At 39.2% G+C, this 16,082-nt stretch overlaps 1 protein-coding gene across 7 annotated transcripts in view; it reads right to left on the bottom strand.

Moving 5' to 3' along the window:
• Positions 1-3,266: 3,266 nt before the first annotated feature.
• The window catches only part of SAR1B (secretion associated Ras related GTPase 1B), a 20,027-nt gene continuing 7,211 nt past the window's right edge, over positions 3,267-16,082 (bottom strand). For all 7 annotated transcript variants that reach the window (XM_006017202.3, XM_025196051.1, XM_025196046.1 and 4 more), the window contains 5 exons: positions 12,402-12,521; positions 10,838-10,903; positions 9,793-9,896; positions 8,725-8,856; positions 3,267-7,489 (listed from right to left, as the gene is read on the bottom strand). In XM_006017202.3, coding sequence (XP_006017264.1) covers positions 7,373-7,489; positions 8,725-8,856; positions 9,793-9,896; positions 10,838-10,903; positions 12,402-12,521 — 539 coding nt within the window. In that variant the 3' untranslated portion in view covers positions 3,267-7,372. The remainder of the gene's footprint in view (positions 7,490-8,724; positions 8,857-9,792; positions 9,897-10,837; positions 10,904-12,401; positions 12,522-16,082) is intronic.

The following is a 16,082-nucleotide window of genomic DNA, read 5'->3' as shown; positions in this document are numbered from 1 at the left end:
TGATTACCTGTTACAAGAGCAGAAGGCAGGCTAGAGATGCCCCTTCCAGACTAAGTTCTTCCTAAATACCCTAAAAAAAGTCAAGTAATTTGTTCTCTGGGAAGTGAGCACTCTCCAGCTATGGCTCAGAAAATGAAGGGCATGCTGGAAGAGGTGGCTGGGAATGTCTAATCTGGTGGAGAAAAAAGCAAAAGCTGAACTGAGGTCAAAGGGGAAATGTCCCTTCCAGACAAGATTGCAGAGATGGCCGGTGGTTCTGTGTGCTTTGGGAAGTCCCATTGGAAAGCCTGTGAGGACCAGCAGCCCCAAAGGCTGAGACTGTGTGGATGCTTGGATCTGAGGATGATTAACAGAGATGATTAAAAGGGGCATTTTTGTGGGGGCTGGGCAATTTTTTCCTTAAATAATTTGCCTTTTTATGGAATTGCTGACAATTTCCTTACCAGATGAACATATATCTGCTGCTGATAAAGTAGCATGAGAAAACAAGCCACATGATTTGTACAACCTCCTTTTGTTGGCTAAATGCTGTTCCTCTTGCTGCACCTAAAAGTCTCTGGTTGCTGCCTTTGCAGCAGCTACACATTTGAGTCTTTCCCACAATACCTCCTACAATCATTTATTGGCTGATATACCAAAGCTCTTTATTTTCTGTGCTGCAAATCCCATTTTTCATTTTAAGCCTCAGGGCCCTTACTTCACGAGGGCTTTCACTGAGCAACATCCCTTGATAACAACATGCCTTGGCATTTATTATTCTCTGAAGGTCTCGATTTCAAATGCGTCAATCGTGAAGCAAAGACCGGAGAAGACAAGTGACACATTATGTTAGCACAGGGGTTTTTCCCATCTGGAGTTCAGGCTCAACCCTCCATGTCTGAGCAGCAAGAAACTTCTAAGGTTCAAAATCTGGTTTCAAGTTTTACAGCTTGCGTATATGCCTAGTGACAAGTCAGTTAAATAAGGCGATCTCAGTTGTGTCCTTGGGGAACACCAGTCAACATAGGACACCGGAACATTTCTGAAATAGGATAAAATTTGGCACTATTGCTAAGATGGCATGGAGCAATTGTAGGGGTTCAAGGTAACACTGAAATGTGCTGTCATAGGAGATAAGAGAGCAGGGTGTCTGCTTGTAACAGTTCCTGTCTCTGGTAGGTTTGGCTTTGGCAAGTCTCCCTCTTTTTATTTTTCAGAGGCACTGGTATTTTGAAACACTAATCCCAAGAGCATCCCCCCCAGCAGATCAAGTCAGTAAGGCTCGGAGAGTTTTGCAGGCAGGTACCATTTTCCCTTTCCCAGTGATAATAGGGCATTGATCAATCCAATGCACTTTTTCTTTCTCTTGATTCCATGATTGTCCCAGCCAGTAGCCTTCACTATGAAACTTTGTCAAATGTTTTCTGAAGATCACTGTGCAATAGTCAAGAGTAGTGACTTTGCTAGTTCTGGGAGTGATCTTTGTAAGGATCTCATATTACTGAGGCATGACCTCCTGTCAAGCATATTCATTACTTTAGGACCATGCTATTCGATGTATGCCAAGCACTATTTTTCAATACAATTGGCTGCCTTAGTCTTGCTGAAAAGCAGCCTCAATTTGCAATGGCAACCCCACATATTCCAAAATGTTAACTGTTCCCATCGTCTTGCCCTGAGGTACAAGGAGGTTTTAAGTTTCAGGTCCTTGCACTTCACATCCCCTGGCCCCTGGTTCTGTAATCCCCTGGTGAGTTCCAATCTGTTTCCTTCTCAATCAGTTGCTTGCCCCAGCACTTCCCTTGTTAACATGGTGACCACATTCACTTTTGGGCTCCTGTACCCTCCTAGCATGAAAGCGTTACGTTGTATTGATATAAAAATGCAAGGTGGCTCTGAAATTACTAACAGTTCACATGTGCACACATGTCCCTAGCTGCTGACAGCGACCTATTTACTCTTCCATTACCACAAAGGTTGCTCCTATTGTTTAATTAGTTCCAGGATTAAAGCAACATTTTTTGGGAGGGATCCAAAAAAACCATGATTGACAGCTGGAAAACTACAATGACAACAGGAATTTGTGTCCAAAAACTGTTATTTTTTAAAAACTATACTAGTTGTTTTAGGTGCTACACCTACTTTCTTTACCCATTTTCCTGGCATGCTTTTTTGGTCTGCTTTCTACTATTTAAGTTTTACAATAATACTGCCAGCTGCAAGTGAGCATAAATATTTAGACAACCGCCCACACTATGATGAGTACATAAGGAAGAAGTAGAAGTAGCTCAGAAATGCAGAGATGTTTGAATGCAAATTTGACTCATACTTTGTTGAAAAGTTGTTCCCAAGACTCAGAAGGGGATCCAGACCAAATGAGATACTGCAGAGACTCAAAAGATAGCAGTAAGTGCACAGGAGCAGGGGGAAGGAATTCCAGCTGATGCTCATTCTGCCGCTGTTTGCCCAGAGACTTTGGATATGACAAAACTTTTTTGGACCTCAGTTCCCAGATCCTGGAATTAAATGTAATAAGTGCTTCAAAGTTCTGTTAAAACAAATGACTTCCTTATTATGATCCGGCATTAGTTGTAATGAGTGTTGTCTTGAATTAGTTTGGAGTAATTTTTACACATGGGCTATTTTGAGACATCTCCTGGTAAGCAGAGGAGCTTCCAGCTTCTGCTGTGAAAAGACTGACTATTAAGAGTTAATACGAAGCACCATGGGTTGATGGTTTGATAAGCAGCTCCATGTTATAGTGGGTCAATCCACTTTCCCTATAACAGCACGGCAGGTCAAATGTGAAAAAGGTCCATAAGTGAAAAAGAGTTCAGCAATTTCAGTTTGAACCATGTCGATACAAGCAATTCTGAACCACTGGCACTACTAATACAGACCAAATGTTACTGAGGTTGAAGTTCAGATGGACTGAATCAGCAAAATTCAAAGCAAGCACAGACAGTTTTTAGGGACACGATGAAAAGGTCCAGCTAACATCTCACCAGTTTCGCAAGGCCCAAGATTCACGTGAACATTTTGCAACTATGAAAACCATGCATGATTTCTAAGTACTCACAAGTTCTCAGTTTGGGATTTGCTGTCATGCATATATCAATAGGAAACCTAAGTTTTGTAGAGTGGCTGATTGTTCCCATATAAACTATCTAATATACTAAATGAAAAAATCCAAACCTATTACAAAACTATTTATAAAGCCAGCATCTTATTTTTTCATTCTTCAGTAACAAGTCATTCAAGAAGAAATTGTAACATTTAAAACTGCATCTCTTCAAAGTTCAGATCAGAATTTTATTTTGCTATTCCTGACATTTAAATTTAAAGCATGTGATGGGAAAACAGAACAGTAACAAAAAAATACCACATTAACTGTTTAGGAACATTTTCATCTATAACGATTCTTCTGCAGAAATACAGAAACTGAAAGTCCATTATATAAATTATGTTTTTACACATGTACAGCACTCACAATCGCAGAACAGAAAATGTTCAACTCCACACGAAGATACTAGTGCAAAAAGTGGTTTATCTAAGTGCAAATATGTTAGCAAGGAGTTATGTCTTTCCATTGTGAGCCAGTGGCTTTTGTTGTTTCTTACTATTTACGCTAAATCTGAGCAGGAGTCAGTTTGTGGAAAAATGGGAATTTGGATGGCAACATCCAATTCTTTTAAGGTACAGTAAGAAGAGAACAGAGTATTTCCTGCTATAAGCATATTTGCAAATTTACTTTGCTTAAAACTTTACAAGCACCTTTCATTTTGCTGAGCTGGCTCAGGACATAAATAAGTCGATGTAAAATCTCTTATGTTAATCTCTGATTATTAAAATACAAAATGGCATAGATATATATATCAGTAAAATTCACATACGTGCAGGTATCATATTCCAATGGATGCCACATATTATCTTTGGCACGTCACGGAGAATACCTGAATAGCACTGGAGAATATACTTTAGGGATCGTTCCAGTGCTGGCAGGAGGGTGCAGAAGATGGACTTAACAGAATTCCAGAAGTGGGAGAAGTGAAAGACTTAGTCTTCATGCTAAACATCATTCAGCGGACCAGGAAAGGGGTGCAATTATGCCTCACATCTTGGGATGATACAGTACACCCCAAACCCAAAGGTTATACTCTAGCCAAGAAAAATACATCTTATACAGTTCACAAATGAAAATATATTAAGGAATTGCAACATACAGGCCATATTCTCAGCAGCAGTCACTGAAACATATGGAGTTTGTGTTCACGTACCTTAATAAACTATTGCGATATAAAAATAGATTGGAGACGCTTCATAAACACAGTATTGTCATTGATTAGTTTTGTTTTTCCTCTCACATTCTACCTTACTGGGATGTTAAAATTGAAGGCTGAAGAACTGGACGTCGTGAGTATCTCTCTAGGTACCATATCCAAACAGGACGGTGGTGACCACGGTCTTCCACAGATTTCTTCTCTTTGAGGCATACAGAATTCATGAATCCAAGACTGAAAACTTTCACAGGAGCTGGGACTAGGCACTGGAAATCTTACCCCTAAAAGTAACAGTGACCATAAGCTAGCCTTATTAGGAACTAACAACTTCCAGAAATCATTTAAAAATGCAGTTCATTGACTTATCTTCCCCTCTGTAATTTCTTCACACACAAAGAGCAGATTCACATTCAATCAAAAACAAATAAGCCCTGTTAATTAACACAGACTTCTCTCCTATAGGCTAGAAGAAAGTGTTATTTCTAAAATGTAAATGTTTGAGTGGTGCCTGGATAGTGCAATGATAGGGACCGTGCAATATCTCCAGGAGGATAGATAAAAGATCTGAATGCCTTGCATATCCTTATCACAACCACATTTAAAACTAGCATCTTACAGCTTGAAACATGAAATCTGCATATCCTCAAAATGCTAAAAATTACTCTTGATGTGTATGTTTATAGCATTACCACCTCCATTTTGACATGGCGTACTACCTTCCTCTTTCCTTTGCTGCCAAGGTCATTCACTTTGGCTTGAAACAGAAGCTGAAGGGCACCCAAACTGTTTCAATACCCACCTAATGGATCAGCCAGTAGAGGTGACCTGCAAGCATGCCCTACTATGATGTGAAGGAAACAGATCCTCTCTAGTTCCAGCTTCACTTCCATTAGCACAGACATCCCAAGACTCCCATTTCAGCAGTACGCCATGCCTGCAAGAATTATCTTTAATATTTACACTATCCATTGATTTAGCTGTCATCAGAAATGTCTGAAAAAGGCATGTCTTCAAAATATAACCATGGTAGATAGATAGCAAGGACTTTCATAATATCCCCACACTAATACGAGACCATTTCTTAGCTAAAGGCTTGGTTTATGTAACCCTGACTCACTGTTTTGCAGTAGATTATTAGGTTAAATTTATATTATGTAGCCATAATGACAGCCAAACATTGGTGACTTCCATCAGCTATCTGCTACTTTCGCTTGTTGCTTAGACCTCACCATGTACAAACTAAGGATCTTCATAATAGCAAATGTTCAGTTACAGATGTTACTTGCAAAGTTTTAAGTTACTCTCATTATTTAGATGCAAATTCCGGACTGTGGAGACTTGATTACCAATGCTCAATCTTTCAATCTCAGATCGGGGCAAATAGTAGGTCCCATCTACATACTCCAGACCTTTGAGCCCTATATCCAAAAGGAAGACCAAATATAATGAGAAAAGAAGAAAGAGGCATTCCAGATATAACAACCACCAAGGTTCTACCGTGAATACTGAACCACAGTTTTTAGATACATTTTGGACAAGACCCATTAATCATTAGTACAGCAATCCCATTTTTTTTTTTTTTTTTTTTTGCAAATAAGCTTTAAACACTAAGAACCGTGCATCTGTCCTCTCATGGGCAAAAACCTCCAGTGACCAACACCACCACAAAGATGACTGGCTCCAAGTTTGAAGTCTACAGTTCAGCCCTTTTCCCACCTACCTAAAATCCCCACCATCCTAAAGCATACAGAAAAGCAAACCACAATTCCCAAGTGAGTATCAACAAATAGCAACAAGACGTTGATATACAAGTGCTCCAACACTTCCATCTTAGAAAATATTCTCCTTCCTTCCTAGTGCATGCAGAAGAAAGTGAAAAGAACTGTTATCCGGGTCTGATCACAAATATTAGTGATATCAAAACTTTACCCAAGGAATAAGCCAACGCAGCTTTCAAGACATACCGAACAGTTTGCCTACATGGCAACACTGTACAAGATAACACACCTCATCACAATGAAGGCTAATGCTGAACATGAAAATTAAAATCAAGGCTAAACCGTCATCCAGCTGGGTGTGGGGATGACAGAAGTTTCCAAAAAAAACCACCAGCAAAAACCGTTTTAGTAACTGATCATCATTCAGAAGCAACTACTCTAGCAAACCCAAAGCCTATTTAACTTAGAACAGAAGATTTCATGCAATATTGTCTTCTGTTTCTTCAAAGAAACTTTAAATTCTTGTGCCAATTAAAGGTTCATTTAATTCAGAAAAATCAAGAAAACAGGAGTACTTTTGCAATTAGCACAAGAACTGTATTGGCACCGGTTGATTAATTTGTGTCTTTAATTACAGATTAGTGGTTAAGGGAAACAGAATTAGATTCTTCCTCTGTTGATGGAAAATTCTAACATAAATGCAATTAAGTTGTGTGAAAACTTATGATTATCTAATGTACACTCAAGCTACCTTGAGGCCTTCTAAGCTTTAGAAAGGTAACTCATATATTCAGAACTTCAGACGGCCTCACGGGTTAAGACACATTAAAACGAAACATATCCCATTAAAGATGCCAGAATTGATTTAGATTTATTGCATGACGTTGCATAAGAAAGTATATTATTGAAAACTGTAAGGCATCATGCAATTATCAATAAGCTAATTATTTATTGTTCCTTGAGAGGTGGTTATATATTCTAAATTTTATAAAACCAGTTTCAAAAAAGTACATAAAAAAAATTAACATGATAAGCATTAAATATTGTTCACATGTCTGTAGTTTTTAGCTGTTAAAAAGTGCATTCAAACATACTATACTGGAAAGTCACTCTCAAAAAATGGTGCTTGAAGACAACTGTCATGTTATAAGCTGCAAAAGAACATTGTTTTATGGGATTAGAAAGCCAACATGTAATATTTAAATGTACAAACTTGTTTGAAATCAGTTTTCAATCCACACACTTACAATTTAGCAGTTAATATAATAATCTAAAAACATATGATTTTATAACCAAACATAGTCTACTGAGTTTAAGTTATGTACACTGAGTGATCAAATAAGGAAAGGCTGAATATTCAGACTTGGGACAGAATGTACAAATGGGATTATGGCATTAATCAATGTACTGTGCCATCCAGCGGAATCCTTCTCCATAGCCTTGTCTCTTTAGCACACTGCACATAAAGACTTCTAGAGGTCTAGTGTTCAATTCTTTCAATGGTACATTGCCCTGGAAATGAAAGAGATCAGTATTTCCAGCTGTAAAATCATAAACATGTTGAAAAACAAACGGAAGTGGAATGTTATCATCTACTTTGTTTTAGAGACTAGAACTTCAGAAAATAAATGAACCTACAGCTTCTTCAGGTTACCGGGAACTAAAGGCGCAGACAGAAGTGCAGCTCCTCATGTAACTCACAGCACTTTACAAGAAGCGCTATGACTTACAGTTATCCCCTGGGCCCAACAGATGTTCGCTGTTGGGTTCTGGGGGTTGGGGGAGTCGGCTGCAATTTGGAGTGGCTGGGGCCACCCTCCTCGTGGGCTGCATTTTGGAGTGCCCCCAGCCACTCTCCTCTAGCCCTGCCCTTACCCCCTCCCAGGTCTTTAGTATAATCAGTATAACCCCATATCATACCAACCCCATACCATTTGCAAGAAGCCAGCAGTGGCAGTTCTTCTATGGAACAGATTAAATTTAATATGGCCAGTCTAGAGAAACAGTTTTTATAAGTATGAGGGAATTTGGAAAAACTTGTTTCTAATCCCCTACAACTGAATGTCTATAATAAAGTGAGTGTGCAGTATTTACATTTAATTAAAAGTACAGATTTCAAAGAGCAAAAGGATTCAGATGTAAACCCCAGATTACTGATACAGACACTTGGAAGAACTTGTCTTTCATTAACTACCAATGGAGATTTCCATATCAGTGTAATGGTTTTAGTATCCTGTTTCTAATCCTTAGACCAGTGATACTCAACCAGGGTGCTGTGAGATCCTTGTAAGGGTGCCACTCAAATATTATCACGTGTGTGCACAGGTGCACAAACACTTACACACAATTCGCAAGGTAAACCCAGAGATTTCAAACAGGAACCCGGCCCATCAAAATATTCTGACCTGTTGTGAGAGTAAGTTAGCCTCATCTTTCTGAGTCTTTGCAACAGAAGAACTGCTCTATTAGTTTTCCATAGTCAACAAACAAGTAAAAGCTAAGAGCTGGCATTTTCCAAGGGATGCCTTGGGACTAACAACACTGTGAACTAGCTTGTAAAGTACAAAGTATTTTGCTCTGAACAAAGATACCCCGAATCTTGTTAACCCAAAAGGTGGAGACTTGATACATTAAACAATAGCTCCTATTAGACAGCTCCTTTGCGAATCTGGGGGGAAGGGGTAAAGAGATCTTTAGACTAGAGTACAGGGAATATACAAGCTCTCCAACAAGAACAGGAACATTACCTTTCCTGTTGTTTGGCCATACAAACCAAACATCTCTCGTAACCTCTCTTCGCTGATGGCTTCAGGTCTGTCAATTTTGTTACCAAGAATTAGGATAGGCACATTAGCAACAGTTTCATCTGTCATTAATAACTATGAAGAGAAGAAAAGAGAGAGACATGCAATAAGGATGCATAGAATAAACAGTTTATTTTATGGGTGCAAATAGTAACCCTGATTTCAGAAGTGAATCCTTGCCCTGGGAACCAGAATTCCCCTCTGAACTACAAAGCTCTTGCTCACTATAGTGACTGGGAAAGCAGTCACAATTCCCTGACAAAATGTGCATTGGGGGAAAAAGCACCATAATCTAGTCACAATATATAACATGCCTCTATTTTTAAAGTGGTGCTGGTGTCACTGGCAGAGAAAAATACTTGCCTCAGTATAAACAGCATATATAATTAAGAAGAGAAGAAGGGGAGTTAGCTGTAGCACAGACAGGGAACAGTAAAAAGTAACTACTGATTCAGATCAAACCTCCAGAAAACCTCCAGAAAAACAGGAGGACAAGGGAACAGGCTGGCCAGGGAAGTTACCAAATCTCCTTCGGTGGAGATTTTCAAGAAGAGGCTGGAAAGGCATCTGTCTGAGGCAGTCTGGGAACAGCAACTCCCGGATCTGTGCAGGTCTTAAGCCAAGATGACTCTTGGGTTCCCTTGCAGCCATGCGATTCAAGTCAGTGGTCAGCAACCTTTTCAGGTTGCAGACTGGAGTGAGCCAATTTGGATCAGAGGAGGGTGGCATGTAGGCAGGCACTAGGACCCAACTGCCATCGTGTCTCTCCGTGGCAGCATGGGGTGAGCAACAGCCACCAAAGCTGCATGCCGCTGGAGCCCCAAATCCACGGGGCTGATCGAACGGGTTCATAGGTTGTGGGTTGCTGCCCCCTTTTCTAACTGGTCTGTTGAGCAGCATATGGAGAAAAAACCCCTTTGGTGGACGTCAGGCCTGGGTGTCACCTACTCTCCACTTCCCAAGAACTAGGAATAGCAGCTCATTATTTCTAAACCCATTTGTTTAACTTACATCAAGTTCTTCTTTTGATTCAGCCAATCTTTCAAGATCTGCACAGTCCACAAGAAACACAATTCCATTGATGGCGGGCAGATAATTTTTCCACACTCTGCGAGCTAACAAAAAAAAAAGTTATAAATTAAGAGCAACTACAAATTAACCCGAAATTCAAAGCAATGCACAGGGCTTCACTAAACAGTAATAATTTCAGAGGGGCCGCTAGTTTAATCTATATCAAGTTTAAAATCAGTCTTTCCAATTTTACACAGCTTAAAATAATGGAGAACTGCTTTTTTTAAGCAGGAAAAAAGCTTTTCATACCTGTAAGTGCAGGTTGAAAAGCCCATACTACAGTGTTGTTATGTTTAGCATGCAAATGACTTGTGGCCTCTCTTAAAGTGATGCCTAAACTTATTTAAAAAATGAAAATATAACTTGAAGACAAGTGATTCAATGGCAACTCCAGAAAAAGGAAGCAATGGAACTTGTAAGCTGATATCCTTTCAAAACGTTACACCGCTTTTCTGGAAACCTCAGATTGTCCTTGGAAAGGTGTGTTTGACCCACAGATAGCCATACATGGATGCTGGAGAATTTTAAATACTTGATAAGCAGTATTGTATCTTTGGTCCGATATGATGGTAGTAGACCTAGAAGTTTTTATTACTGCCCTAGCTAAATTTCACATGTGTACAATGCAAAGGAACCGATCTTGTTTTCCAGAGACTAACATTACACCAAACAAAAGTTTAAAACATGAAGTTTAATGGTGAATAACAGGCAGGTTCAGATTTACTACTAATTCTCTTAAAGATCCTCATCTAGAACTTGGCTCTCTGGCAGTTCCCCCCTATTGTATGTTGGGGTGTAATATTCAGTAGATAGAGGGAGAAGACCAGAAGTTTCTAAAATGGCATAAAAAACCCTTAGAAAATATTCCTTGTAGCTTGGGCATGTTCTCGATCTGAGGCAAATTAAGGTTAATACTTTATTACATTATTGTAACTGAAGCAAATAGTTATGTGGGGGGGAGGGGGAACCTACCGACAAGTCTTACCTTGAGTATGTCCACCCAGATCAAAAGTAGTAAAAGTCATACCAGCAATCGTCAGCTCTTCTGAAGCTAAAATACACAAAACTGTTATGTTCTCTGTTTCTGAAGAGCATACAACCCAGCAGAATACTTTAGCAAACTTCTGGGAACAGATTTTACTCTCTCAACTGATTAAAACAATTGTATCATGTTATTCAATAAGTAAACCAGAACAAAGTGATACTGAGAGAGAGCCAAGGCAAACAGAATGCTTGTATAACCAACTCAATATTATTAAGCTTTAAAGAACATACAAAAGGTTTGCAAGGTCTGGCAAAATAAAACCAAACGTTTTTTCCTGCATTGTATATCTTTACATTAACATTCCCCAAACAGTTAGTTTTGGCATCTGGTTTTTCTTCAAGTTGTGATTTTATGTTGGGCTGCCACAGGTAGACTCCTTGGGCCAGCCAAAATTGCATGATGGCAAGTAATAAGGGTCTGATCTAAAGCCTGCTGAAGTTTATGGGAAACCTTCTATCATCTTTAGTTGGCTTTTGATCAGGTGCAAAATAAATGGTGAATGGCTCAGGTGAGTGTTAGCTCTGGACTCTGCTGCTTCTCCCTCCTCTCCTGGCACCAATATTCCACGCACTGCCTTCATAAGAGATTTTCAAAAAGGAAGTGGCTAGTGCTTACTATATAGTGTATTTTCCCACATACATCGTTCTCCTTTTTTTCTTGGAACTGGTGTCTGGAAATGGGAATGTGCGTTATATGTGAGAAAATACAGGAAGAGCAGTTTTTGCTGCTTACCTGGTGAAAAGGAAAGTAAAGGGAGCAGAATAAAGGAGCAGGACAGTGAGCTCCCCTACCTGCTGCTACTCAGTTACTACAAGGAAAGATCTTTTACTTCCTTCTTCATTCTGCTTTTCAAAATCAAGGTGTCTAGCTTATTTCAGAGTGCATGCAAGACAATACAGTGACACTGCACAATAAGCTTCACTTTTTGTCTCCTGCTGTCATGACGAACTGTCATTTCCCACGCCAGAAAATCCTGCTATTTGCTCAAGAAGTTTTCTTGTCCTTCATGAGGTTTTTTTCCCCCCTGAATTAGAACTGCAGGGCTGGGCCTGATCATGAAAACTCTTTATGTTACTAATGTCACATGCAAAGCTCCTTTGTGCGTCATACAATCCAGGCTAGGTAAAATATCTAAACTATTGTTAACTCTTTCTCCTCCCTCTATTCTTAAGAGCTTTTGTGTGTTCACTCAGCCCATCACTCCATTATTTCACCTAGCCTTGAGCATCCCTCTCAGTAAACCACCCTGCTGAGCCATAACCAGTGCCCTTTCAAGCAAGAAGAACCAAACAAAAAGCATAAATCACATTTCCACAGAAAAGCACGCCTTCAACCCCAGCTTCTGGTAGGGTTTTCACCATGCTCTATGCTTATAAGTAAACTGTATTGAATTATATTGCACTTTTATTTTTGTGATATTAGCAGAACATGTTACAGAGACTGCAGCATAGCTGAGACTTGAAATGCTCTTTCTAGTGTTACAGAACAGAGGGTATAGACTTACTGGGATGTAGTGTAGGGACATGCTGTCCCAATCTGTCATCTTTAAGCATGTGCAGTAATGTGGTTTTCCCTGCATTGTCCAAGCCAAGAAATACTAGTTTACCCGATTTCTTGTACAATCCTGAAAAAAAAAAGGCCCTTAGTGAATAATTCACTTATTTAACCACAGTCATATTGTAATACTAGTGCAGCTCATATCAACCTGTGTGTATATAAGAAAAGATTGGCAATAGCATTTTCAGCCTTTCTTAAACAGAAACCTGTTTCATATTGTATGGGACATCTTCTGTTCTGGCAGGCCACACTATCCTCCTCAGGCCATGCCTACATTACACACTTCTGTTGGCATCAGTAGTGTGAAGATCATTATGTCATAAAGAGTGTGAAGCTACCCAGTACCCATCTGGCATAGCCATGCCATAATTATACCAGTAAAAAAATGCTTATTAGCTTATAGCACTTTCACTGATACAAACAGCAGCATTACAGACAGTTTAGGTGCATCCACACTAGGAGCACTTTGCCAGTATAGTCTACCGGTATTCCTAGATCAGTAAAGTGCTCCCAGTACAGACACAGGCTTGGTCTACATTTATATGTTGTCAAGACAGTTACCTTACTGAGAAGCATGGGAAGAAACAAAAATACACATTTTTAACCAATGTATTGCTGGAAAAAATGCTAACAGCCCAAAGTGGTTTTGTCAGCATACCTTATTTCATTCATGGAGCTCTGTTTAAGCTATACTAGTTGCATCTCCATTAGATGCCAGTATAGCTCTACCAGCAAAACCATAAAGTATAGATAAGTCCACAGATTTGTTGGACAGATCATGGAACAATTTCTTCAAGTTCCTTCTTTCTTTCTATCTTAAGCTGTTTCAAGTGAAACCTGGAACCCTGAATTCAAGTTCTGAAAGGTAAGGAAAAGGGAAACTGGTTTTAAAATATTAATGTTTGCGGTTTTAACTCTACACCTATTGTTACTATTTGGTTTCACATGACAGTTCAGTGAATAGAGCTTTAAACCACAGTAAGACTTGTCTGACTAAGATGCCTATACATGCCTCAGGGGAGTTGCAAGCTTGCACCCATCAACAGTATATGACTATACAAGCGAAGCATTTCCTGTCCTGTGATAACGTTCTAATAGTATGGATGAAAAGTTTCACGTTTCATTATTAATAATCCTTATAAAAAATTTCCCCCTTAACGTCACTCTACTCATGTCTCCAGTAAAGATAAAAATTTGCATTCAGGGAAGGAGGAATGAGTTAAAATTAGCATATTTTAAGATTTTTTTTTAAATTAGCAAGCAGAATTCTCAATTTACACTAACCCACCTACATTGTAACCTCAATGCTACCTCAGAATTACTCTTTGCTGTTCAATGCTTCAAATACAGCAGTTCAAAAACGAGTTTCAGATTGAAAGCCATAGTCATCTCCTGCTCTGAAGGCCACCTGAACAGAGACAGTTTTGTGTCGGTTTTAAAGGAGCTTTTCTTATTATATAACCTTTTTGAAGAAATCATTGTTCAATACATTTCATTCGAGGACACCCCTGCCCCCAGCCTTGTGCAAAATGCAGAGCATTCTGTAGGGCAAAATGCTCATTTCATTATGGGAAACTGAAGTATTCATTTTGCCAAAAGAAAACTGAAAATTAATTCTTGAGAGGGATAACTGGGCTGTTACTTGTTGCTAACAAGGTGATAAGGGCCATGCCCATTACAATTTATAAGCTAACACAATGCTAAAATGCATTAAATCATGGCAAAGCTTGAAATAACAGCTGCAAATTTAACCTTCAAGTAATTCTGACTATATGAGTTTCTGTAAAATGTGTGTGTATTTGCGTTATTAATTATTCTGTGTGCAAGACACAAAGAAGAGAAGTCAAAGATTGGGATAAATATATCGTTTTTTAATGATACCTACTGTAAGTGAAGGTCTTTTACTGTGTGATGCAATAGTATTTGGCAATGGGATATAAGACTAAAGAAAGATTTATTTTACAAACTTATGAAGGTACAGAAATATTTCATGTAGTAAATTATCAGATTATGTGGCTAATACTATGTTTAATATTCATCATCATAGTTTCTCTGCATTTACTAGGTTTAACTGCACACTCTAATACAACTGTTCAAGTGTTGCATTATCTATATTTTCAGTTCCTGGTTTTCATGTTAATTTAGAGAAAAAATAGAAATAAAGTGATTTTATTAGATTTCTTCTAAGAATGGGCCGGTTGGTGCAGTGTTCGTGTCTTACATTGTTGATGGACGCTTCTGAAAAAGAAAGAGACCCAGCCTAAACTACCCCCGAGGAAGACTAAAGCAGAGACTCAACACTTACCAGCCACATGTTTTTCTAATCTTTGCTTGTGTTCAGTGATTTTTTTTTTTTTTTTTAAATAAGCTGGTCAGATTCTGAATCAAACCATACTACAGCATGCCACATGCATATACCTATCCTGCTGACCTTTATCTTGCCATTGTTTACTCACCTTTCCTGCATTTAAAACTAATCCCTAGGATCACATTCCAACAGGGAAGATTTATAACCTGCATAGCAGAGAAGGCTGCAATTCTCCCATCCTTCTCAGCTAATTCTGTTGACCCAATAATCTTTATCCTGGCTGCCTATTAAGCTACCAAGTAGAGCAGAAGGTATCGCTTCCTACCAAGCAAGAATAGGTGGTCTAACGAGTTTGGATGTTGCTCAACACAGACCACAAGAGAAACTCCAGCTAACGCTTACTTTATGGCCAAAGATAAACGCTATTAAACTAAGGTGGAATAAAAAGTGCCTGTGTCACCTCTGGTCTGGACAACTGAATGTGCTCTATGTGGGGTTATACATACATAAATCCTACAGTTAAAGAGAAGTAGGCCTGAGAGGGACCTCAAAGTCATCTCAGGAAAAACTTCCTTCATGTCAGAACAGGAAGATAGTGCAATAGATTGCCCAGGGAAGATGTGTGATCTCCTTCACTGGCAGTTTTCAAGAGGAGGCTGGATAAGCATAGGAGGGATGTGTCAGAAGTAACGTTTCTGCGTTTGTGCAAGAGGTTAGACCCGATGACCCTTCCAAACCTAGGATTCTGTGATCTAGTGCAGTGGGAGACAACCTTTTTGATGGGCATGCTACAAATTATCTTCACATGTCACTTAAATCCTCTTTCCACACCCGATCTGTTGCTCTGCTTTCTGTTCCCTGCCGTATCTGTCACTGTGCTGCCTATCTTCCATCCAATCTGCCACAGCCAACATACAGAGGTGGTCTGTGCCACTTACGGCATGCGTGCTGCAGCCTGGCCACCCGTGATCTAGTGCAACCCTCTGGAGGTCCTTTCCAGCCTGACTTTTCTCTGATTCTAGGATATGACTAGGAACCTCAAACAATGTAAATGCTGTGATCTTTCAAATGATTAGAAAAGGCAAGTCTACTTGACAGGCAGGTTGAAAACATGTGAAATATGTGCTCCTAAACAACAGAAGTGTAGAAAACTGCTGTATGAGATGGTTCTTTTTAAAGAAAAAAAATCTTTTTCTCCATTCATACCATAATGCAGCTAAATAGGAGCCACAGTGTTCTCCTGAATTTTATGATTCTGTTCAGCCATAATAATATGGTCCTACTTTTACTAAAAAAGAAAAAAATCTTTAAGCAGGAGAA

Source organism: Alligator sinensis, unplaced genomic scaffold (assembly GCF_000455745.1).
Source record: "Alligator sinensis unplaced genomic scaffold, ASM45574v1 scaffold111_1, whole genome shotgun sequence".
Classification (NCBI taxonomy): Eukaryota; Metazoa; Chordata; order Crocodylia; family Alligatoridae; genus Alligator; species Alligator sinensis.
This window is presented reverse-complemented; position numbering and strand designations above follow the sequence as displayed.